Source organism: Apium graveolens, chromosome 7 (assembly GCF_009905375.1).
Source record: "Apium graveolens cultivar Ventura chromosome 7, ASM990537v1, whole genome shotgun sequence".
In the NCBI taxonomy this organism is placed as follows: Eukaryota; Viridiplantae; Streptophyta; class Magnoliopsida; order Apiales; family Apiaceae; genus Apium; species Apium graveolens.
The window spans coordinates 7,596,443-7,621,864 of NC_133653.1; the positions used below are offsets into that span (position 1 = coordinate 7,596,443).

Genomic DNA, 25,422 nt, shown 5'->3' on the forward strand with positions numbered 1-25,422 from the left:
ACTGTCGGATAATAATTTTTTGCCCCCAACTAACTTATGCAGGATTGTCCACTTTAATTTATTATTGGTCGGAGATAACCTGCATACGCAGACGTCCATATGGCGGGTGAAAATCCATTTGTCATTTTATATATAGATTTGTTTATAATATCAATGATAATAATATATACATTGATTATTGCATACTTGTTAACGCACCCGATTAATGTAATATTTACATTGATGAATTAAAATTTAATAATTTTCGTATTAATTCAGATTTAGTATGACAAATATTACAAGCTTGTCGTTCGTTTCCTTGGACATTTCTGGCGATAATTATTTATCATGGGTACAAGATGTAAAGTTGCACTTGGGTTCAAAGAAATTAAGCGATATAATAAAGGCAGAATATAAATCCACGGCTGAAGAAAACTTTACCTCCATAATTTTTCTCCGACACCACATGCATGAAGATTTAAAATCCGAGTATTTAGAAGTCGAGGATCCTTTTATTTTATGGAAAAATCTAAAGGATAGGTACGATCACCCGAAACTAGTTTATCTACCTGCAGCTGAAAATGATTGGGCTAATTTAAGACTTCAAGATTTTAAGAGTGTCCGAGCATATAGCTCTGTTTTGTTCAAAATAAGTTCTAGGCTTATTATGTGTGGTGAGAAAGTTACGGAAAAAAGAAAAATCGATAAAACACTATCAGCTTTTCACCCCAACAATATCAACTTAGCAGAGATATACAGGGAGCGTAAATTTACTAAGTTTGGGGATCTTCTATCAACTCTCCTCGTTGCTGAACAGAATCATGAATTGGTGATTAAGAATCATCAATCCCGTCCAACAAGATCTGCCCCATTACCTAAAGTAAATAACATGTCATTCCAGCAGAATGTACGTGGAAAAGGGTATAAAGGTGGACGAGACCAAGGGCGGTACCGTGGACGAGGTCGGAGCCACAGACATTTTTGTTCATATAACAACTCTGGTCACCGGCAGTGGCAATCTGAATCACAGAGTAAAAGAAAGGCATCACGAGGAGGAAACGCTGAAAATGTTTGCTATAGGTGCGGCATGAATGGGCACTGGACACGTAACTGTCATACCCCATATCATCTTATTAAGTTATACCAATCTTCTCAAAAATCAAAAGAGAAAATGGTAGAAACAAATTTCTCCAACAATAACATAGATGATTTCCCGAGAATCACAACTGGAGGAATAAGCATTAATGGTCCGAATGAACCTAACGAAACTCCCATATGGGAAGCTGAAGATTAGTTTCATATAATTATTATAGTAGTGTGTATTGTGTGCTTTATTTTGTTTGAACTATGTAGTGTGTTATGTTCTTATCAAATAAATTATGTTTCTTAATTATATACAGAATGGATTCTGAAGATATATGCATTGCTGATTGTGGTACAACTCATACGATTCTACAGAACCAAAAGTATTTTACCCAAATAACCAAAACCAAAGCTCAAGTCGGAACGATTTCCGGCGTATCTAATATAGTAGAAGGTTTTGGAAAAGCTAGTTTCGTCCTACCTAACAGCGCCTTTCTCCTTTTAGTGAAAAACTAACCTATTTTCTTAGCAACCAAGTACGGTAAATCTACGACGGACAGAGAATCTGATAGATCAGGCATTCATTCAGATGGGACAGTAAGTAAGATAGCTGTAGAGAAAAGGTACCCACATACACATTTCAAATATATTATATTCTAGTAAGTCGACTAGAAATCTTCTTAGTTTTAAAGATATCCGACTCAACAATTTTCACATCGAAACTACCTCTGAGGCTGATAGAGAATATCTTCTTATTACTTCTGCTAATCCTAGCAACAAGAAAATCTTAGAAAAGTTTCACTCACTTTCCTCAGGATTATATATGATGAAAATTAGAACTATTGAGTCACACAATGTCGTTGCTTCCAAACTCATAGATCCAAAATCTTTTACATTTTGGCATGAAAGATTAGGTCATCCTGGCGTCTCTATGATGCGTCGTATTATAGAGAATTCTACTGGTTATCCTCTTAAAGATTTTAAAGTTCTTTCCAACAATGACCTTCCATGTTCAACATGTTCTTTAGGAAAATTGATTACTCGACCATCCCCTACTAAAGTTCAGCTTGAAAGCCCAATTTTTTTAGAAAGGATCCAAGGGGACATATGTGGACCTATACACCCATAATCTAGCCCATTTAGGTACTTCATGATATTAATCAATGCCTCAACTAGATGGTCTCATGTTTGTCTTCTCTCAACTCGTAATGATGCTTTTACAAAACTACTTGCCCAAATAATCAAATTACGAGCTCAATTCCCAGATCATTGCATTAAGTCAATTCGTTTAGATAATGCCGATGAATTGACATCTGCAACTTTTGTCGACTATTGCATGTCTGTAAGAATCTCAGTTGAACACCCAGTTCCTCATGTACATACACAAAATAGGTTAGCCGAGTCTTTTATTAAAAGACTCCAACTTAATTGCAAGACCGATGTTGTTGGAAGCAAAATTACCTACATCTATTTGGGGTCACGCAATACTTCATGCTGCTAATATTATTAGGCTTATACCAACTTCCTACAACCAACATTCTCCGCTATAACTGGTACTTGGTCAAGTTCCTAATATTTCTCACTTCAAAATTTTCGGAAGTGCTGTATATGTGCCGATTGCTCCACCACAAAGATCGAAGATGAGAGCTCAAAGAAGAATAAGTATCTACATTGGTTTTGATTCCACATCTATAATTAGATAACCGGAGTCTCTAACCGGAGACTTATTTACCGCAAGATATGCAGATTGTCATTTTGACGAGTCTATGTTTCCTCCCTTAGGGGAGATAAACATTCAAATAAGGTTAATCCTGACAAAACATGGAATGCATCAGGATTATATTTTCTAGATCCACGTACCGGTCAATGCGAACTTGAAGTTAAAAGAATTATTCATATGTAAAATATCGCAAACCAAATGCCTGACGCATTTAACGATTCTAGAAATATAACTAAATCTCAAATACCTGCAGTAAATACTCCAGCTAGAATAGATATACCAATTCAAAAATCAGATACAAAAGAATTGGTTATAGAATCAAAGCCACGCCTAAAGCGTGGTAGACCGGTCGGTGCAAAAGATGTTGCACCACGAAAAAGAAAAATAAAGGAAATTGCCCCTGAAGTAGCACATGCTCCAGAAGAAGCAAATGCCCCTAAAGTGGTATTATCTCCTAAAAAGATTCCAGTTCCCGAAGATACGGGATTACACAATCATAAAATTTCAATAAATTATGTGCATGATATGAAATTATGGGATCGAAGTAAAGCCATAATCGATGATGTATTTGTGTATTCCGCAGCATTGGATGTAGACATAAATTCTGATCCTGAACCACAAAGTGTGGATGAATGTCGTCGAAGAAAAGACTGGCCAAAATGGAAAGACGCAATTCAAACAAAATTAAATTCATTGCGTAAAAGAGAAGTATTTGGACCTGTTGTCCAAACACCAATCAGTGTGAGCCCTGTTGGAAATAAATGGGTATTCATAAGAAAATGAAATGAAAAGAATGAAATTATCAGATATAAAGCCCGACTTGTAGCACATGGGTTTTCTCAAAGGCCTGGCATTGATTATCAAGAGACATACTCGCCAGTGATGGATGCAATTGCTTTTAGTTTTATATTAGGTATAACATCTAAAGAAAAATTAGAAACACGTTTTATGGACGTCGTTACTGCATACATGTATGGTTCACTTGATAGTGAAATTTTTATGAAAATCCCAGAAGGGTTAAAATGAATGAGTTCAAGAAACCTCGTCATAAATACTCCATTAAACTTCAACGATCATTGTATGGACTTAAATAATCTGGTCGTATGTGGAATAACAGACTTAGTTGTTATTTACAAAAGAATGGGTATATTAGTAACCAAATTTCTCCATGTGTTTTTATCAAAAAATCACAATCTAGTTTTGTGATTATTGCTGTATATGTGGATGATTTAAACCTTGTAGGAACAACTACAGAGGTTGATGAAGCTGTCATATACCTACAGACAGAGTTTGAAATGAAAGATCTTGGAAGGACAAAATATTGTCTTGGTATACAAGTCGAGCACTTGTCATCGGGAATTTTCCTCCACCAATCTACATATACAGAAAAGGTTTTGAACAGATTTTACATGGATAAATCTCATCCATTGACTACTCCAATGGTGGTTAGATCTTTAGAGCCTGATAAAGATCCATTTCGACCATGAGAATATGATGAAGATGTTCTTGGTCCTGAAATCCCATATCTAGGTGCAATTGGTGCACTTATGTATCTTGCAAATAATACAAGGCCATATATTGCATTTGCTGTGAATTTATTGGCTAGATTTAGCTCTGCTCCGATGGACAGACATTGAAATGGGATTAAACATATATTCCGTTTTCTTCGGGGAACAATAGACTTTGGATTATTCTTCCCAAAAAACTCAACATCTCAGTTGATCGGATATGCAGACGCTAGATACTTGTCAGATCCTCATTTTGGCAAATCAGAAACTGGATATGTATTTACATATTGTGGTGTAGCCATTTCCTGGAAATCCATGAAGCAAACTACAGTGGAAACCTCAACAATTCACTCAGAACTCATTGCAATTCATGAAGCCAGTAGAGAATGTATTTTATTGCGGTCTATTATCAAGAATATTCTGTTGGGAATCACGGACTTAGGGTGTTACTACATTTTACGATAAAGATTACGAAAACAGGATTACCTTGTTAATGGTTGATTCCACGCTCTTCTATTGTATTCCCAAATTTCCTTGAGCGAAGTGTGGCCTCCGTCTTCTCAAGTTATCCTCTCTTCTTGCTCCTTGGTGGCTACAATATGTTTTCACACAATTGCCAAGCAAGAAGAGAATAAGAATATATATAGGATACAATAGAGACCATGGATAATTAGGTTGGGCCTTCTAATTATATCTTGAGCATAGCCCAATGTAATTAAATATTAATTCAATCCACTAAAGAATTAATATTTGTACTACCTTTCCTAATACCGTAATTTAATTAATTCGGTTCCAATATTATTTGCTTATTAAATTCCCCATGTTTAAAATATCATATGTCCATTAAATAAATAAATTACTGATAATTTATTTAATTAGTATCTTTTATCCTTGATCATCCACTCAACCTTTATTTAATTATGCCAGAATAAATTCCACCTGCAGGGTTTCACATAATTAAATCTTTTTGAGCTTTTAAGGGGACATCATTAACCCGAATATTATCAGGACATGGATTCCTTCAATAAATAATATCCACCATGTATATAATTCCATCACCCAAAATATAATGATATAATTCAAAAGAATTATTTCATATATAAATCAAAGCATGTAAATAATATACACGTGTCAATTACTATTTCCGGATTAAGAACCTAAGCATTAATAATAACATAGAATCTTAGTTCTCCTTCTTAATCAGTATTAAGGGAACAATTCTAAATTTGATCCTGTTCAATATACACAAAGTATACTAGTATTATTTATTAGTCAGTATAAACTAATCTAAATAATACTACAACCATACCAGTGGATTGTCCAACACCACCTGTGATGTGAACCTTATTATATTATATAACCGTATTTAACAATCTAATATTCCGTATCCCATTTGATACTAGATTGTTCACAATATATAATATTAGACAACATGTAAACATTCAAATGATTCTCAAATAAACTGGCCAGAAATAAATGTACATACTTCAAATAAATATTTTCAGTATACACTAACAATCTCCCACTTATACTCAAAATATTCTATGTGTACATCAATATTTATTTAATCCACTATTACATAAAAATCTATGTGTCCATCCATCTGACTCCTATCGCTTCCACATGCTTGTCAAAAACCTTGGTTGGCAAGCTCTTTGTGAAAGGATCTGCTCGGTTATCTTCTGATGATATGTGAGGCACAACTATATCCCCTCGCTTTATGATTCCTCGTATGAGATGATACTTACGTTCAATATGTTTAGCTGCTTTGTGGTCTCGCGGTTCCTTTGAATTTGCCACAACACCAGTGTTATCACAATACACCGTCAAGCTCCTAGGCAAATTAGGTACCACATCTAAGTCCAAAAGGAAGTTCCTGAACCATACAGCCTCCTTGGCAGCCTCAGAGGCCGCCACGTACTCGGCCTCCATGGTGGAGTCTGCAATGCATTTCTGCTTTACACTCCTCCATATAACGGCTCCACCTCCCAAAGTAAAAACTTATCCCGAGGTTAATTTCCTCTTATCCCTATCTGATTGGAAATCTGAATCAGTATATCCCAAAGGAAATAGATCTGAGGCGTAGTCCTTCTCAGGTACTTGAGTATAGTTTTTACTGCACTCCAATGTTCCTGACCTGGGTTCGACTGATATCTACTAACCATGCCTACAACAAAGCAGATGTCAGGCCTCGTACATAACATAGCATACATTAAGCTTCCACATGCTGAAGCATAAGGAACTGCTTTCATGCTCTCTATATCCTTAGGTGTCGAAGGACACTGCTTCTTAGATAGAACAACTCCATGCTTAAAAGGTAAAAAACCTTTCTTGGAGTTCTGCATGTTAAAACGAGCTAATACTTCATCAATGTAGGGCTCTTGAGATAAAGCCAACATCTTTTTCTTGTGATCCCTTATAACTTTGATCCCAATGATGTATGCCGCTTCACCTAAGTCCTTCATGTCAAATTGTTTGAACAACCATGCCTTTACTGATGACAACATCTCAACATTGTTTCCAATGAGTAAAATATCATCTACATATAGTACTAGAAAACCCACTGCATTACCTTCACTTCTCTTATACACGCACGATTCGCTTGGAATTTGATCAAATCCATATGACTGGACTGCCTGATCAAAACGAATATTCCAGTCTCTAGAAGCTTGTTTAAGTCCATAAATAGACCTCTTAAGCTTACATACCAGATGCTCTTGGCCTTCCTTAATGAATCCTTTTGGTTGCTGCATATAGATGGTTTCTTCAAGACTTCCATTAAGAAAAGCTGTCTTGACATCCATTTGCCAAATCTCATAATTGAGATGAGCTGCTATAGATAAAAGAATACGGATTGACTTAAGCATGACTACCGGTGAAAAGGTTTCCTCATAATCGATACCTTCTTTCTGAGTATACCCTTTCGCAACAAGTCTTGCTTTCCAGGCTTTCACCTTTTTATCTAATCCCCTCTTTTTCTTGTAGATCCACTTACATCCAATAGGTTTTATACCTTTGGGTGGTTCCACGAGCTCCCAGACCTGATTAGAATACATTGATTCTATCTCAGATTCCATCGCCTTTTGCCAAAGATCTGCATCTTTGTCTTGTACTGCCTCTTCGTATGTACGGGGATCATCATCATGTTCACTAGGGACCAAGTCTGAAGACTCTCCCAAAAACATGAATCTATCAGGCTGTTGAACAACCCTCCCACTACGACGAGGCACTGGTGCGGTATTAGTGACAGGTTGTACATTATATTGTGGTTGTTCTACTTGTACTACAGCTTCATGGGTATTATTTGTCCCTCCCACTAGTTCCTCTAAAACGACACTACTCATGGGTTTATGATTCATTATATAGTCCTCCTCCAAGAATCTTGCATTGGTGCTAACAATGACATCCCGATTCTTCGGACTATAAAATAAATATCCTTTCGTTCCCATGGGGTAGCCTACAAACAACCTTACTTCTGTACGAGATTCTAACTTAGTCGCGTTCTTGTTCAGCACATGTGCTGGACAACCCCATATTCGAATATGTCTTAGACTCGGTTTATCCCCGGTCCACAATTCTAAGGGGGTTTTAGGAACCGACTTAGAAGGTACTAAGTTCAGAAGATAAGCTGCTGTCTCTAAGGCATGTCCCCAAAACGACTTGGGTAAATCCGAATAACTCATCATCGATCTAACACTCTCTAAAAGAGTCTGGTTCCTTCTCTCTGCTACACCGTTCTGCTGGGGTGTGCCTGGTGTAGTTAACTGGGATTCTATCCCATTTTCTGATAAATATTCCCTAAATTCTCCAAGAAAGTATTCGCCACCACGATCTGATCGTAGTGACTTGATACTTTTATTAAGTCGCTTCTCCGTTTTAGCTTTGTACTCTTTGAACTTATCAAAGCACTCAGACTTACGGTGCAACAAATAAACGTACCCATATCTAGAATAATCATCAATAAAAGTGACGAAATATTCATAACCACCTCTTGCTTGGATATTCATGGGTCCATATAAATCAGAGTGAACCAATTCTAACAGTTGTTTGGCTCTATTCCCTTTTGCCTTGAAAGGCCTATTAGTCATTTTACCTTCCAAGCAGGATTCACAAACTGGAAATGGCTCCACTGCCAATGAGCTTAAAGGCCCGTCTACTACCAGTCTTTGAATCCTCCTCAAGTTAATATGACCTAATCTCAAGTGCCAAAGATATGTTTGGTTCAAACTAGAAGGTTCCTTTCTTTTAGTAGAGTTAGAAGATGTGTTGTTCAATTCCCTAAATTGCAGTTGCAGTGCAGGTTGACTAGGATTAATTATATACAAATTGTCTTGCAATGTACCAGAACATATAATTCGTTTATTCATCATAATAGAAACATTACGATCCAAACAAACATTATAACCATCTAAAGCAAGTTTAGAAACCGAAATTAAATTCCTTCTAAAAGAAGGTATATAAAGACAATTGTTCAAAACCAAAATCCTATCAGAACCAAAAGATAAATGAATAACTCATACGGCAACTACTGCTACTTTCGTAGCATCTCCCATGAACACGTATATCTCACCATCTCTAAGCATTCTGGATAGTTGGAACCCCTGCATAGAATTACAAACATGATCAGTGGCTCCTGTATCTACACACCAAGTGCTCGTAGATATAGCCGCTATAAATGTTTCTGTAACTAGAGAAAGAGACATACCAGTATTGTTTGTCTTCTTAGGAAGAGGACAATTTTGTTTCCAGTGACCTGACTGTTTGCATCTGAAGCACTTTCCCTTAGGCTTTTTCACACCACCCTGAACTCCCACTGCCTTCACATCTTTCTGTGTCTGAGCCTTTTTCTTCTTTTTAATACCTTTTGGCTTAGAGGAAGAACCTTTCTCAGCCACATTCACTTGAACACTCTGCCGAAATAATCCTTCAGCTGCCTGAAGTTCTGTCAGCAGTTCCGCGAGACTATACTGCCTCTTGTTCATGTTGTAATTCAAGCGGAACTGCTCAAAACTCTTGGACAAGCTCATAAGGATAATGTCAATCTGGGTTTCCCCGTCAAGTTCAGCACCAAGGATCTCTATCTCATTTAGATGAGACATCATCTTAAGAACATGATCCCTTACAGGTGTGCCTTCAACCATCTGAGTGTTCATTAAAGCCTTCATGGCTACTTGCCTAGCAGCCCTATTCTGATCTCCAAAAAGTTCCTTGAGATTAAAGAGCATATCCGAAGCAGTGGCCATAGACTGATGCTGATACTGCAAAACACCCGACATTGCTGCCAGAATGTAACATCGCGACATTTCATCAGCCTTAATCCACCGTTTATTATACTTTTTCTCATCTTCAGGAGCATCAACAGCAGGCTGTTCAGACTTGGGTTCATAAGTGCAAAACTTGTACTCCTCAGCAGTCAACACAATGTCCAAATTTCGTTTTCATTCAATATAGTTAGGTCCGGTAAGTTTGTTATCCTTAAGTATGGTGAATAGTGGATTAAAACCCATTTTATCCTGAGAATCATGCATAAAAACATCACATAAATAAGGGTGCATTAATTATTAAGATCTATTGATTCCTCTAACAATTATTAAAATTTAATGCACTAACATATAAACACCATAAGCTTCTGGTACGCCACGATGTGTGACATGTATACCACCTAATTTTGTTTAAATGTTACTTCGGTCCTATTACTAAACAATATGTCACGTTGGGGTGAACTATATTATTTTTCATAGCTAAGTGTATACCATCATCAAATCTTAAATTATTTAAAATCTATGGAACTTGGTACGCCACGATGGGTGACGTGTAAACCTTCCAATTATTCGTAATTTTGCCTTGAATAGAATACTTCAATTCAATATTCATCAATGGTTTGATTTCCAGGTAGTGGAGGAGTCACATCGGTCTCGCTTAAAACCCACAGCCTTACAAGTTCGATGAACCCAATTTTGACAAAATCGCCCCAAATAAGAAATAAAGAAAATCCGTATTTATTCCTTTCAAAATTTATTAATTTAAGAAGTTTGTTCTAGGAATTTCAATAACATTCTAGACACCATAAATTACATGCCACGATGGTGACGTATATATAATTTATATTCGTCTTTATGTTAAATTACCTATAACCAATAATGGAGACCCTGAGATTTAATTTCATATTAATTCCCTCTCCCACTTAGAATTTTTTTTATTAAAATTGAGGAATTTTAAAATTAAATGGGGCCCTATGTTGTTATAATTATGTCTAATCATGCATTCAAAATACACACATAATTTTAGCAACATATAACATTTAATTAAAGCAATAAATAAAATTTAATGTCCATGTCGTCCTAATTAAGTTAAACATGTAATTTTAAAAGAATTACACACATAATTAACGACACACATAATCAGTAAATTAAAGCAATAATTAAAATTTAATGGAAAAAATTAAAATAAATTTTCCACTATTATGGCCCTTGAAAAAAAAATTCAGCTCTCAAAAAAAAAATCTGCCCCAAGCGCGCCCCGACGCCCCCAGCAGCCCCAGCAGTCCCAGCTGCCGCCACAGCCCCAGCAGCCCCAGCAGTCCCAGCTGCCGCAGCGGCCCCAGCAGTCCCAGCTGCCGCAGCGGCCCCAGCAGCCCCAGCTGCCGCAGCGGCCGCAACGCGCGCGCGCCTGTTGCTTTTTTGTGAGTTTTGTTTTGATTTTGTTCGATCCAAACATCAACAGCAGCCCCTTGTAATCGCACAGCGGAACAAAAAACTACCGGAATTGATTTCCGATCGCACATAACTATTACAAAATACCCGGAACAATTACAAAAAAAATAGATCTAATACAAAACTAATTTTGTAAAATCTATTCTAACACGATCAACCCTCGTGTAAATTACAACCACGATTAAACCACGTGGAAACCAAAACAAAAATTAACCACGATTAAACCACGTGGGATCCAAACACATAATTAAAATATACATGGCCATAATAGTGGATTAACAACCTGCATCAAAACCAATACAAGCAAAACACTATATACACGCATATATAATTACGACATGGACATTATATCATAAAACGTAGAACCCATTACCAGGCTCTTGATACCAATTGTTGGGAACCACGGACTTAGAGTGTTACTACGTTTTACGATAAAGATTATGAAAAGAGGATTACCTTATTAATGGTTGATTCCACGCTCTTCTATTGTATTCCCAAATTCCCTTGAGCGAAGTGTGGCCTCCGTCTTCTCAAGTTATCCTCTCTTCTTGCTCCTTGGTGGCTACAATATATTTTCACACAATTGCCAAGCAAGAAGAGAATAAGAATATATATATGCTACAATAGGGACCATGGATAATTAGGTTGGGCCTTCTAATTACATCTTGAGCCTAGCCCAAAGTAATTAAATATTAATTCAATCCACTAAAGAATTAATATTTGCACTACCTTTCCTAATACCGTAATTTAATTAATTCGGTTCCAATATTATTTGCTTATTAAATTCCCCATGTTTAAAATATCATATGTCCATTAATTAAATAAATTACTGATAATTTATTTAATTAATATCTTTTATCCTTGATCATTCACTCAACCTTTATTTAATTATGCCAGAATAAATTCCACCTGCAGGGTTTCACATAATTAAATCTTTTTGAGCTTTCAAGGAGACATCATTAACCTGAATATTATCAGGACATGAATTCCTTCAATAAATAATATCCACCATGTATATAATTCCATCACCCAAAATATAATGATATAATTCAAAAGAATTATTTCATATATAAATCAAAGCATGTAAATAATATACACGTGTCAATTACTATTTCCGGATTAAGAACCTAAGCATTAATAATAACATAGAATCTTAGTTCTCCTTCTTAATCAGTATTAAGGGAACAATTCTAAATTTGATCCTGTTCAATATACACAAAGTATACTAGTATTATTTATTAGTCAATATAAACTAATCTAAATAATACTACAGCCATACCAGTGGATTGTCCAACACCACCTGTACTGTGAACCTTATTATATTATATAACCGTATTTAACAATCTAATATTCTGTATCCCATTTGATACTAGATTGTTCACAATATATAATATTAGACAACATGTAAACATTCAAATGATTCTCAAATAAACTGGCCAGAAATAAATGTACATAATTCAAATAAATATTTTCAGTATACACTAACATATTCAAGAATCATGTGGATTGCCAGACATCACAAGAAGTCCTACTGTCATGTTTGAGGACAACACTGCATGCATTGATCAACTCAAGGAAGGATATATCAAAGGGGACATGACGAAGCACATTTCACCAAAATTCTTCTACACTCACGAGCTTCAAAAGAATGGTGAAATTGATGTACAACAAATTCGGTCATGTGACAACCTTGCTGATTTATTCACGAAATCATTACCGAATTCAACATTTGGGAAGTTACGATATATTACGACATAACATTGGAATGCGGCGACTTAAGGATTTGTTACAACAAAACTTCAGAGAATGATTAGTTTTTCCAAGGGGAGATTGTACTCTTTTTCTTTTGTCAAATTTTTATCCCACTGGGTTTTTTTTGGCAAGGTTTTAACGAGGCAGTCTATGATCCACTATATAATAACAATCAAAGGGGAGTGTTATAAATTGATTGTTATATTCAAAGGTTAAATAGTAAAGCTACATGTAGGAGTAGAAAACTTGCAATTCATTTAATGTACTTGTTCCCTCCTTTGGCTATAAATAGGCACATTCAGTAAGAAGCAAAAGACACCCTGAGCATCTTCTCTGCTCTTTTTCCTCCTCAACTCTCTCCGATAAAAATATAGTAGTTCTTTTAGTAGTTCTTTTATTGTGCTCTTTTATTGTTACTATAACTAGTATTTTATAACAACTATCACTAGACTCTATTCATGTTTAATTTAACAGAAGTAAAAAAAAATAAGAATATAATTTATCAGGTCTTATTTGGGTGGATCAAGTGAGTTTATATATTGGGTAGGGATTGCAATTTATACCGAACCGATAGATATCTAATTCATACCGATCCGATTGGGTTTTACCGAACCCGAATATTTCGGGTTCGGGTATAATTTTTAAACCCGAACTCTTTTCAGGTCGGGTTCGGGTTTAAGGCATACCGTTTCGAACCCGACTTGAAAACCCGAAACTCATTTCGTTCCGACCAGAACTCGAACGCAACCCGAAACCCGTGTTAATATATAAATAATATTTTTTATTTTGAAAGTATTAATATAATATATGATACCATATATTACTAATATTAGTAGTAAAAAGATTATACTTTGTACAAACTATTTCATTAAAGTCTAACATTACTGGACTATTATTGTTAACCTTGTTTACGGTTCGATACAAGTATACTATAAGCCAAAATTGTTACATTTTTAACCACCAATTATATCCTTAGAATTCTGATCCATTTCCTACTCTGGATCCTGTAATTCAACTTCAAAAATTTCAATATCGTTAGATCTATGAACCTTTTTCTCAAATAAGATCCTATTAATGCTTCAATAAAATTTACGGAAATCAATGTGTAATATACTATAGATCTATAAACCCGAACCGAATCCTAATAAAATACGATGGGTTCGGGTTCAAATTTGGTGATTCGAGTTTTTTCGGGTTCGGATTCAGGTTTGACAAAGACAATCGGGTTCGGGTTTATTTTTTGCAAAATCCGTTTCGACTGAATCGATTGTCATCCCTAATATTGGGGCTTTAAATCTCACATGATATTAGATAGGGTTGGTTGAAAACAACATATTAAAATGGTGTAGGGTTTGTTTAGTGGGTTAGAAAGATCAGAAAGAATACAATGGTAGAAGAATACAACTGTAGAGTTTATTTTTGTCTTTTGTATGTATATTTGACTATGTGGGTAAGTATTGTATGTATACTCCACGAGCTTAGGTATTGTCTCGTTCATTCAATACTTTCTTTTTAAAAAAAATGTTACTTAGTCTTTATATATAATAATATTATTATATATCACACATGTATGCATATATCACTCATTTTATATGTCATGTACTAAGACGAGTGTCTTTACAAAAATAGTCTTCCTACTTTTTGAATTACGCGAATGATCTTTTTTACATGTTACCCTGATCATACCATACTCTAAATATACGGTGTCCGATTGATTTATCGATGATTAATCAAAAGAAAAATTGAAGATATTCGAATTCTACATATAAAATTGGCTAAATTTGATTCAATTAATCATATAAAATAATCTACAGTTTTTCATTACATGTACCTGACGTATACATGGTGCATATTTTTACAAATTAAATACCAAACACGAACACTAGTTTCAAAGAGTGTTAAATATTAAGTAGGTCACTTACTGCGTTCAAATGTATCAATCCGAGTCACTAATTACAAAACTGACTTAAATGAGTCACTCATTTAAAAATTTGTATAAAAAATATCACTCTATCGTTAGTCGAAATTCTTAAAAGTATTATATATTGAGTTTCACACATTTTTTATGAATGATATTACATCCAAATGAAAGATTCTGAGTTCCAGTATTTTAGATAATATTTTTAAAATTTTAAAAATTTATCTACTATTAATTTTTAATTAAAATTAAATAAAACAATCAAAAAATTAAAATTAAATAGTTGATAAAATTTTAAAAATCTAACAATATTATCTAAAATAGTAGAATCCGGAACCTTTTATTTAGATATAATATCATTCATAAAAATTGTACGAAACTCAATATATAAAACATTTAAGAATTTCGACTAACGATACAGTGATTTTTTTGATATAAATTTTTAAATGAGTGACTCATTTGAGTCAGTTTAGTAATCAATGACTCACTTGATATATTTGGATGCAGTAAGTGACCTATTTGATAATTAACCTTTTGAAAGAGGGACAAAACAAGAAATATAATTTAAGGGGGACGAGATATTTTTGAGGAGAATGAACTAAATTATTTTATAATTTTCGGACAAATAGCATGTACGGACGCAAGGTGCTCACTTGTTGGGATGTTCCAAAAATCCGAATCCCGAAATTCGATACAATCCGATTAGGAAAAAAGACCCGAAGCCCGATCCGAAAAAAGCCCGGCCTGGTTCGGCTTGGCCCGCGGGCCTTAAATTGGGCCTCCTTTTTTTCAAAAATCCGGTCCGGCCCGAAATTCGAAAAGCCCGGATAAAAACTCTGATCTAAAAAAACCCGGATTAAAGCCCTGTTCGGCCCGTATAAAAGCCCTGACTTTTTGAAAAACCCGATTAAAAAACAGATTTTTTATATAAAATTTGAAATAATACAATTCTTTTTATAATTTTTAAAATATTATATTATAATATTAGAAGCAATTTAGATATATATAATTATTTATATATTATATTAAAAAATAATTATTTATTTCAGTGTCTAAACTACACCATCTGATATATCAAGATATTATTTTCTCCGGTATTTAAACTACTCATAATTTCGAGTTATAAAATATTTAAATATTTTTTAATATATAAATAAAAAGCCCGAATAAAGACCGGTTCTTCCCGATCTGGCCCGGCCCGCGGGCCTAAAACAGGTCTTATATAATTGATAATTTTTTTATAACAAAATTCGCGTGCATTAGCATTACTCGAACAAGGAAAGTATTAGTCAGTTGGTTAAAGAGGAGATAATTATCCTCTTGGTCACATGTTCGAATTCCACGGGAGGAGAATTTATGATTATGCCTCATGAGCCAGAGTCTGTCGATAAAATGCGGTTTAACTTGTTTCACGTGATTTGTACAGTCTATTGCGTGAGCCCATAGAGTTAACCCAGTACGCCCCCAAAGGATAGCGACTGTGGTTTATCTATAATAATAAAAACAAAAAAAAAACTAAATGAACAACCAACGGTAACAAAATACAGAGAAAATAATCAAATTTAACATGATTTATCTTGGATTTCCAAATATTAAATTTCCGAATTAGGCACTAAATTCAGGTAACTCCATCGATTTACTAATCATCCACTAAATTCAGGTCACAGCCATTAAACATCGGGTGGCAATAATTTATGTTTAATGTAAATTATTAATCGGTTCTTCACGAAAACTGCCGCCCTGTAACCGGGTACCTATGATCTGTTTAGTCAGAAGGTGAAGGAGCAGTGACGATTTTTGGCGTATTTGGAAACTGCACATTTTCGACACTATATAAATGAAACCCACGTACTAGTATTCCACATTACACCAAACTCAAATTTATCAAACACACACTTGTCTTCTCCATACTCTGCATCCCAGATCACTAACAAAAACCAAAAATCTCCGTTTGCTTGTCGGAAAATATTATTTACATGGCGGGGCAATCAAGAAAATGGATGATCCTCGTCGTAACGATATGGTTACAGGCTTTTACGGGCACCAACTTTGATTTTTCAGCGTACTCATCGGATTATAAATCAGTTTTAGGGGTTTCTCAGGTGCAACTTAACTACTTGGCAGTGGCTTCTGATCTTGGTAAAGCTTTAGGATGGTCTTCTGGGCTGGCTTTGATGTATTTGCCATTGTGGGTTGTTATGTTTATTTCGGGTTTTATGGGATTGGTTGGTTATGGTGTTCAATGGCTTGTGATTAGTAACTTCATCGCTCTTCCTTATTTTGCGGTTAGTTTCTATATCTTCATATTTCATTTCTTGATATGTTTATGTGTACATTTGTGTAATGATGTTTATTTATCGTGTTTCTCACTCGAATAAAGAGTGTGAGAAGGTAAGATGTACGTAGAGTTTTTTTGCTGTTTCAGAACTGAAATGTAGTTTGTTTGTGTGAAAAATGTCGAAAAGTGACTAGAATTGGACAATTTTTTTCTTTTTTGGAAATGAGAAGGTTTTGAATGGCATGTTTCATGGATACATTGTGTTTGATAATATGTTCAAATTTAGTGTAAGGTTAATTTTGCTTAAGTGCTTAAATTGGGTAGTAGTGATAAATATGGTTAGTGTTTGTATGGGCTAGGGGTGATGTACTATCACTTTCTTGTCATTTATATCTTGCCAACAGCCAAATTGTACATTTCTCTAGAAAGTTATTTTCTTCCAATCACTCTGAAATATGTCATAATATTAGCCACACAATATCTGTCTCTTTGGTGTCCCAGCGAAAGGCAAATGTTACCATACTTTTTTCTTTCTTTCATCTCATTTAAGAACAGTTAAAATGAAAACAAAAGCTTGGATTGTAAACCCCAGCTTTGGATTTACTGTGTTTCTGGAGACTGGAGAGACTCACAGTCTAGAGCTTTTGAGGACTTGGTAGGAAAAATAAATAATTAATTTTAGCACAATCCGAACCATGAGTGGTTTTGGTTATAGGTAAACTGGAGACGCGCCTAGGACCCTCAAACTTAAGGATCCCATAATTTTTAGATGTATTAATATAAACAACATTATATATTTATGCACTAGGGTCACATACGTTGAATTTGATTAGGGTCCATAAACCTCAGGACTAGCCCTGATTTGAATATGACCATCTAATCTTTTACAAGTTTATTTGTCTCTAGAGTTTGGACGAAACATATGAATAGGTTGTATGAATTTATTTATGAGTATAAAATCTAGAAATTTCAGAAAACCTTGTAAAAACCGCAGTCTGCCCCAGCTTTTCATCACTGCAACCGTTTGATAATTGTTTATAGAAAACCGCAGTCTGGTGACTGTTTATCAGGTGCACCCCATGAGTATTTGTTTAAAACAAATGAAGTTGCCAAAAACAATTAAAAAGTGGAACACACTTGTCTGGTATAATGCATCTACTGTTTTGTTCAATTATTGGTAAAGAATTGCTAAATGTATACAGTTTAGTCAGACTTGATATCCCCTGCACTAAAAAACCAGTAGCAAATCTAAGAGAGTAAAGTAACGTTATTCTATTCTCCCAGATATGAGCTGTTTCGAAATAAGATGATATCATTATCAACTAATAAAGGTTGAAGAAAGGAGTTATAGCCGACGTTAAGTGATTAATATTATTAATTAATGAGACCTATAAGGCTATAACAATCTGTGCCATCAGGTTTGAAACTTTTTAATTTAGTAGTATCTTAGAACTATTAAGTGGTTAAAGTAAACTTGTTAACACCATCCTTTTTAGTTTCCCTAGCTGCTAATCTGTATACTAATGGAATCACCATTGTTGGAGAAATTGTGATCGTACTTATTCTGGACTTACTGCGATTTTCACAAATATAGTTCTTTAACAACCAAAATGGCATTTACGAAGAACTGAAGGTGGCTCAACTGTCAACCGTGACAAAGCTGCTCCTAGTACTAGATAGGGTTTACATTTCGGATATTATCCTCTCACCATTCCCCCCTCCTTGTGCAGTCAAATTGTGTTAAAGAATACACAAATTACCATAGTAATAATAACTCTTATGTCGTGCCACAACACACTATAGTGGGCAATTCTTAAATGGTGTAAGTTGTGTGTAAAACTTGGTCCATGAATATATCACGAGGCAGAATACCCTGTACAAACACTTAAATTCTGCTGGCATTGCATTTTTCTCAAAAGGTTGTAGAGCAAGTTGCACTCAAACACATTGTTAATGTACTAGTTCATAAATCATACACTTTAACTCTGCTGCTGAGTGTTTAACCAGTTCAGATAATTAGGACTAGGGTACATAAACTGCAAGCAAAATGAACTTTGAGAGCCTCTTTGTCTATGACTTGATAATCGTCGATCAGGATTCCGTTCTATTATTGTCATCATTGCGCTTGTATCCCATATTATTCAACATTTTTTTTAGGAGGGATGGTAGTTTCAAAGCAGGAACCTTATTCCTATGAGCATGAAAGAAGTTAATATGTGAATGTGCTGAATTAGAACTTATAAGAACTATATATACTTGGACAGTATAAATGTATGCTCTAAGATCAGTGATACCTACACCTAACTGACCAAGAATGCCAGACTTAACCCCTGGGTCCACTTCTATACTGGAATTGGATTTTCAGCTCAATTTCTTTTTTCTTTTTTGGTTCTGGATCTCCCAAAGAGGAGGTACGTTGCCACTAAACTAAAGTCTGTCTTTTTCATCGAATAGAGCCCTTATCAGTAAAATGGGTCGATTGTGGTTGCACATTTGTCCATGACATGACAGGGCTGCTTAGCGTTTGTAGGTTGGATATCTTCACACCTGAAGCAAACTGCAAGAGGGTAATGTGCCATTAATCTTATATTATAGTGATTTCTGGCGCAAGTATTTACTAAAATTTTCAGGTGTTTTCACATTATAATATATATGGAAATCTCTTTAGACTAACATCATTATGGTTGCTTATTCTTCCTGTTACTTGTTCCAGGTATTCCTGCTGTGTTTGCTGGCTGGCTGTAGCATTTGCTGGTTCAACACGGTCTGTTTTGTTCTCTGCATCAAAAATTTCCCTACTAATCGACCTCTAGCACTATCTCTTACAGTAAGCTTTAATGGTGTGAGTGCAGCTTTATACAACCTTGCAGCAAAATCATTTGATTCATCATCTAATGATCTATACCTTCTTCTTAATGCATTTATACCCCTTTTAACATCCATAGCAGCTCTAATCCCAATTTTACGACAACCCTCACTAGACCCTCTTCCGGATGATGCTGTAAAACGTGACCAACTAATATTTCTACTGCTAAATTTCCTTGCTGTCACCACCGGTCTCTACCTTCTTTTCCTCCCTTCAAGAGATCCATCATCTGCTCGTCTCCTCTTCTGTGGTGCCATTGTGCTCCTTGTTCTTCCTTTATTCATCCCTGGTATGGTATATGCTCGGGACTGGTTTCACCGTACAATTTACTCGAGCTTTCGCGTTGAAGGTTCAGGTTTCATTCTTATTAATCACGATGATCTTGAACTTCACAAGGAGCTGCTCAGTAGGGGGAATAGTTTAGTTGATGGAGTATCTTATGTCGAGAATGGTGATGCATATTCTAATCAGATCAGAGAAAGAGACGCTGACTCTAGTGAAGGGTGTTGCGAGACATTAATAAAAAGAGATCCCTTAGTAATGCTTGGAGAAGAACACAAGGCAAATTTGCTTGTTCGTAGGTTGGATTTTTGGCTATACTACTTCGTGTACTTCTTTGGGGGTACAATAGGACTAGTGTATACCAACAATTTAGGACAAATAGCGCAGTCACTTGGGCTAAGTTCGACAACTTCAACCCTTATCACGATATATTCAGCTTTCTCCTTCTTTGGTCGCTTACTTTCAGCAGCTCCAGATATCGTGAGAAGGCAAGTACACCAGTTTCTTTTTGCAACATGCAATTCAATCTATAAAGGTTCTTTTACATAACTAATCCAACATTGTCACATTTGCAGGAAAGTTTATTTTGCAAGGACTGGATGGTTAGCCATTGCGCTTTTGCCAACACCAATTGCCTTTTTCTTACTTGCCGCATCAGGCAGTGAAGTAGCATTGCAGGCAGGGACAGCAATTGTTGGGCTGAGCTCTGGGTTCATATTTGCAGCTGCTGTTTCAGTAACATCTGAGCTTTTTGGACCCAGCAGTGTTGGTGTCAATCATAACATTCTCATAACCAATATCCCCATTGGGTCACTTTTATATGGTCTTCTATCTGCTCTTGTTTATGACGCCAATGCAAGTCCTGACATTGACATGATGCCCAACTCACTGGTATGCATGGGAAGAAAATGCTATTTCTTAACATTCGTATTTTGGGGATGTGTCTCCATTCTGGGACTAGCATCAAGTGCTCTTTTGTTTCTAAGAACTCGAAAAGCATATGATCATTTTGAGAAGAACCGGAGATCTGAACTGTTGTATTAACAGTCAGTTGTCGCAACATAGATTTAGGAACATGAATTGAGGACACAATGTGTATAGTTACCAAAGTGTACTTGTGTCATCCTTGCTTTAGCAGACTGTCTGTACTGCTAATAACATTGTTAACATTTACCATGTTATAAAGCATCTTGTGCTCCAGTTTTTAATTCATGTAGAGTTTTCATTTTATGAATGAGTTTCTTATGAGCACTACTTAGTTACCTAAAGTGTTACTTATATGCTTGCCTACGTCGACTAATAAACCATCTGATAAACTCGTCGCTGCATATATATCATCAAGAAAATGATGGATCTGTCACTTAACCAGTCAATGGATTTGTTAGTATGATGGTTGGTTAGAGCCCTAAAAAATGGTTGGCAAGCTTCATTAGTTTATCTATTGGTAAGTGCAGGGGTTGAGTTGGTTTAGGTGGCTGTGACCTACCTACCAGTCCAGATAAACTGCTTTCTCTGTAAGGTGCCAATGATCATAATTGTTTTGTTTTCTCAGTCATCCAATAGATATTTAACTATGTAACACAAGTTGCAATGTATTTGAGCAGTTAGTTTTGGTTGATATAAATCATCTTAGACTCTCCTGTGCAGGTTCCCTTCTGTGGAAGGTAAGGGTCATGGGACCTGATCACTCTATTACTCATTTATTATAACATATTTCCTAAAACTAAACCTCAACATGCTCGGTAATAGTAAGTACCACTTGAAAGCTGAGTCGGGGAGGGTAAGATGTACGTTGACGATAATTTTCATCCAAAGAGTAGAGATGTTTCCGTGAAGACCCTCTACATTGTAGGGGGAAATAGACTTCAAATTCTCTATAGACGCTTTTTAAGAAAAGTTTAACCACTTCTTATGTACAGTTAAACCTCTTTAAAGTAATAGGGTCGGGACCAAAAAAAATATTACTTTAGCAAGTTTATTACTTTACCGGGAGTAAAAATACATTGTGTTCATTATGTTGGGACCGGAGAAAAATAATATTTTAGCGAGGTTATTACTTTATCGATTATTATTTTATCGATGTTTAACGGTAAGTGATGCTCAAGTAACTTTTACTAAACATATGAACTTTCAGAGGAGTGTAAAGTTTAACAAAATCTGCAGATAAGTGCAGATCATATGTATACAGATCATAATTTACACATGCAGCATAATTACATATATATGTTTCTTATCTTCATCACACACTTCTGATACTAATAACCACCATCAGTCTTACAATTGTAAATCCATATCATGCCCTGCGATTAACGAAAACAGGGGACTCTTTCTTTTTCAATCCATTATTTCCACTACTAACATTTCGTCCTGTTTTTGGAGAAATTGGCCAGTGGCCACAAGTCACAGCCATGTCCCTTAGTGGCTGCACTGCTTCAAGTGTTTCGATGATTTGAGGCATTCTTGGCCTATCTTTCGGGTTCAAACTCACACAATGTAGTGCCAGATTTGCCATTTCTTTAGCTCCTTTAACTGAATATTGCCCTAAAAGTCTAGGATCTATAATGTAGCGTAGCCTTCGGCTACTAGTTAAGTATGGTTTTGACCAATCAACAAGATTTTGTTCTGTTTTAGCTCGTGTTTTGTCCATGGCTCTACGTCCAGTTAGTAGTTCCAGCAGAACAACCCCAAAGCTATAAATATCACTTTTAGTAGTCAAGTGTCCTGCAGAATAAGGTGACAAAATGAAACATTTGAATATGAATTTGTCTAATCACAACTAAGTTTAGATCTTTCTTTTATCAGTTATTACCTGTGCTGACATATTCAGGAGCTGCATATCCGTAAGTTCCCATTACACGGGTAGTGACATGTGTCTCTGATCCTTCTGGTCCCATTGTTGCAAGTCCAAAATCCGACAATTTTGCATTGAACTCCTATTGATGCAAACAAAAGAGCCACAGCCAAGCATATCATGTTTCATCATTTAACAATCCTCTTAACCTATAATAGGCTAACAAAACACACAATGACACAAACTTACAGAATCAAGGAGGATGTTAGAAGTCTTGAAGTCCCGGTATATGACAGGTTTCTCAGCACCATGCAAGAAGGCCAGGCCTTTGGCTGCTCCTATACTAATCTTTAATCTGGTACCCCATGGCAATGAAACCGATATCCCTGCATCATTGTTTCATTCAACAATACGAACATTATTAAATTTGTAACATCCCGAACCCTCAACAATTAGTAAAAGAATACCAGAACAATATCAAATATCAAACAAGGAAAAGCATATCTGCATACTCTTGAATAGATGATTTTCCAAGCTTCCACGTGGCATGAACTCGTATACAAGAAGTCGTTCCTCATCTTCACAGCAATATCCGATCAATTTAACCAAGTTCGGGTGCCTCAGCTGCCCCAGAAATATCACCTCTGCCTTTAACAAAACAAATAATTTACAAAAAAAATATATAAATTAGTCCAGTAATAATTCTTCTGAGAAGTTCTTGATCTGTCATCATCTGCGATATATTTTTATCAGAAATTTGGTATCTGGTTGACCTCTTTAACGAATATTTTCGAGTATTAGTTGACAATTCATCTATTTAATTATATAACAATCCAAAAGCATTCTACCAGCTAGTTTCATTGAGCTTTAGTTAGGCTACTGATGGATACATAAAGTAAAGGTTAAGTACACCAGCTGCATAATCCAAACATATTTCTGCATTTTATTCTCCCATAGCGGCCATTAAATGAAAGTGTACCTATATATTATACTTATGTAGGGCTTCTTGGTATGATCAAATCCACCATCACAATTCAAAACCCCTTTGAATAACCAATATGCAATTTTACCAGAAATCAGAAAATCTTTTGCAGATTATTCTATACCAGAAGCGCGTAATCTAGCTAGAATTCCTTATTAAAATTTGGACTATGCAAGATTATACTTTAAATTCTTAAAAATTTACACATACCTTGGGAAATAATCTACTAATTCACCATCCATTTGTCATACAATGCACTATCCTTACTGATGAGTTCATGATAATATTTCATAATTTTCGACATCTTCTGAAATTTTCATAGTTTGGTTTAGGGATGTTTATGGAAACAGGGTCTTGCCCTCTTCAAATATTTACTGATTTCTATCTAAAAACATGCATGATACTTGAAAAGATTTACTGCAAATCAGTAACATGAATAACAGACACAATAACATCATGCATGGTGAAAATTATTATGATAACATACTAAAAGACAGATAAAAACATAATAAAACTTACAAGCCATTCCCTGTGACCTTGAAGTCCTTCAATATCAAGAAGCTTAACAGCAACAGCTTGAGCCTTCAATCCTGCCCTCAAATTTTCATCTACATAGCCTTTATGAACTGTCCCAAACCCGCCTTCCCCTAGCAAAAAACTGCTCGAAAAATTCTGTGTTATAGCCCTCAACTCACTCAACTGAAAATCAAACAAATCCTGACCAAAAGTCTGCATCAAATCTTCATTAATCCGACTTGAAGAGGTACGGCTTATATCAGAAACTGAAATCAAACGAAAAGATGGCATCGGAGCAACATTTTTAGAAAAATCAGACCGTGACGTCCGACATCTGCTAAAATTGCGAAAAATTGTGTGATCCTCAGCTGAACAGCAGTTTGCTGTAAAGGGTATCCAGGGCTTTGATTCTTTCATGTTTGGTTGTCAAGGAGATTGGTTGAGAAAGAATATAAGTGCACATAAAATGTATATATAGGGAAGTGACCAACTGACATTGTATGTGTGATTATTACTCTAATGCTAGATTAATTTTTTATGTTAAAGATATGCATTGATAGATGACATTTTCTTTCTACAACTGCTCCAACCACTATACTAAACTGAGTAATCTGTTCTAATCTTTCATTGGCTTATATTTACTATTTCTTCATTTGTCATATTAGTTACTTGTCAACAATCCATTCCTATTGGCTTAAAACTAATATTGTGTCAATTATAAATATATTTTTTTTCAAGTCACCAAGATTAATCATCCATGTCAATGACATTGAAAAAAAAACTATAACAAATAAAAACCTCAAGAGCGCGATGAGGTAGCTCAAATGTTAAAGAACTTATATCTTGTCGTCCAGGTTCTGGGTTCGATTCTCGTTCACCCTCGAGATTTCTGAGAACAAATACTCATTTGTAAGTGTCATGTTTCTGTACTGTTTCGTGTTCGATTTATAGCAGATTGTATAACATATGTATTCGACAAAAGTAATAAATTTGACTTGAAAATATCCGAACAAATCATGATGATGAAGGTTAAT

The 25,422-nt window shown here is 35.4% G+C and overlaps 3 protein-coding genes across 4 annotated transcripts; 2 read left to right on the forward strand and 1 right to left on the reverse strand.

Moving 5' to 3' along the window:
* The first annotated feature begins 265 nt into the window (after positions 1-265).
* Positions 266-4,419, forward strand: LOC141673194 (uncharacterized). The gene is made up of 2 exons (XM_074479928.1): positions 266-1,085; positions 4,313-4,419. The coding sequence occupies exons 1-2, from the start codon at positions 266-268 to the stop codon at positions 4,417-4,419; spliced, it is 927 nt and encodes a 308-aa protein (XP_074336029.1).
* Positions 4,420-16,407: 11,988 nt separating this feature from the next.
* Positions 16,408-21,338, forward strand: LOC141672995 (protein NUCLEAR FUSION DEFECTIVE 4-like). Of its 2 annotated transcripts, none has more exons than XM_074479713.1 (3): positions 16,408-16,958; positions 19,665-20,587; positions 20,675-21,337. In XM_074479713.1, exons 1-3 carry the CDS (start codon positions 16,650-16,652, stop codon positions 21,141-21,143), a joined length of 1,701 nt encoding a protein of 566 aa, XP_074335814.1. In that variant the 5' UTR covers positions 16,408-16,649; the 3' UTR covers positions 21,144-21,337. The 2 variants fall into 2 exon arrangements, with proteins under 2 accessions (XP_074335814.1, XP_074335815.1); XM_074479714.1 differs by lacking the exon at positions 16,408-16,958 and adding an exon at positions 18,340-19,518 and having other exon boundaries at positions 20,675-21,338.
* A 902-nt stretch (positions 21,339-22,240) lies between these two features.
* LOC141670595 (putative serine/threonine-protein kinase PBL15) lies at positions 22,241-25,028 on the reverse strand. Its single transcript, XM_074476530.1, has 5 exons — positions 24,392-25,028; positions 23,403-23,538; positions 23,140-23,276; positions 22,909-23,032; positions 22,241-22,820 (listed from the first exon to the last, which is right to left on the reverse strand). The coding sequence occupies exons 1-5, from the start codon at positions 24,803-24,805 to the stop codon at positions 22,393-22,395; spliced, it is 1,239 nt and encodes a 412-aa protein (XP_074332631.1). The 5' UTR covers positions 24,806-25,028; the 3' UTR covers positions 22,241-22,392.
* Between the last annotated feature and the right edge of the window lie 394 nt (positions 25,029-25,422).